The 304-nt window shown below is 57.6% G+C and overlaps 1 protein-coding gene across 1 annotated transcript in view; it reads left to right on the top strand.

Moving 5' to 3' along the window:
* Positions 1-121, top strand: part of LOC104074556 (calpain-1 catalytic subunit-like) — a gene marked incomplete at its 3' end in the record, with an annotated part of 2,754 nt that extends 2,633 nt beyond the window's left edge. Inside the window, 1 exon segment of the mRNA XM_009574717.1 lies at positions 36-121. Coding sequence (XP_009573012.1) covers positions 36-121 — 86 coding nt within the window.
* Between the last annotated feature and the right edge of the window lie 183 nt (positions 122-304).

Genomic DNA, 304 nt, shown 5'->3' on the forward strand with positions numbered 1-304 from the left:
TGTGGGGTCACGAGCCCTGACGGCGCTGTTCGCAGATCAACTACCGCGGGCAATCCCTGGGCCTGATCCGTATGCGCAATCCCTGGGGAGAAGTGGAGTGGACGGGACCCTGGAGCGACAGGTGAGGACCGCGCGGCTTCGTTAGCGTTAATTAACGAAGCGGCTCGGCCCCAGGGGTGAGAAGAGCCGGCGCTGAGGCAGCAGCTGATGGTGAGAATGGAGGACGGTGAATTTTGGTAAGCGAAAAGGGATTAAAAAAACCCTTTTCCCGGCTTTTTTGCGCCAGGAAAAAGAGGGAAAACTT

The sequence above is a fragment of the Fulmarus glacialis genome, unplaced genomic scaffold (assembly GCF_000690835.1).
Source record: "Fulmarus glacialis isolate BGI_N327 unplaced genomic scaffold, ASM69083v1 scaffold17950, whole genome shotgun sequence".
Taxonomy (NCBI): domain Eukaryota; kingdom Metazoa; phylum Chordata; class Aves; order Procellariiformes; family Procellariidae; genus Fulmarus; species Fulmarus glacialis.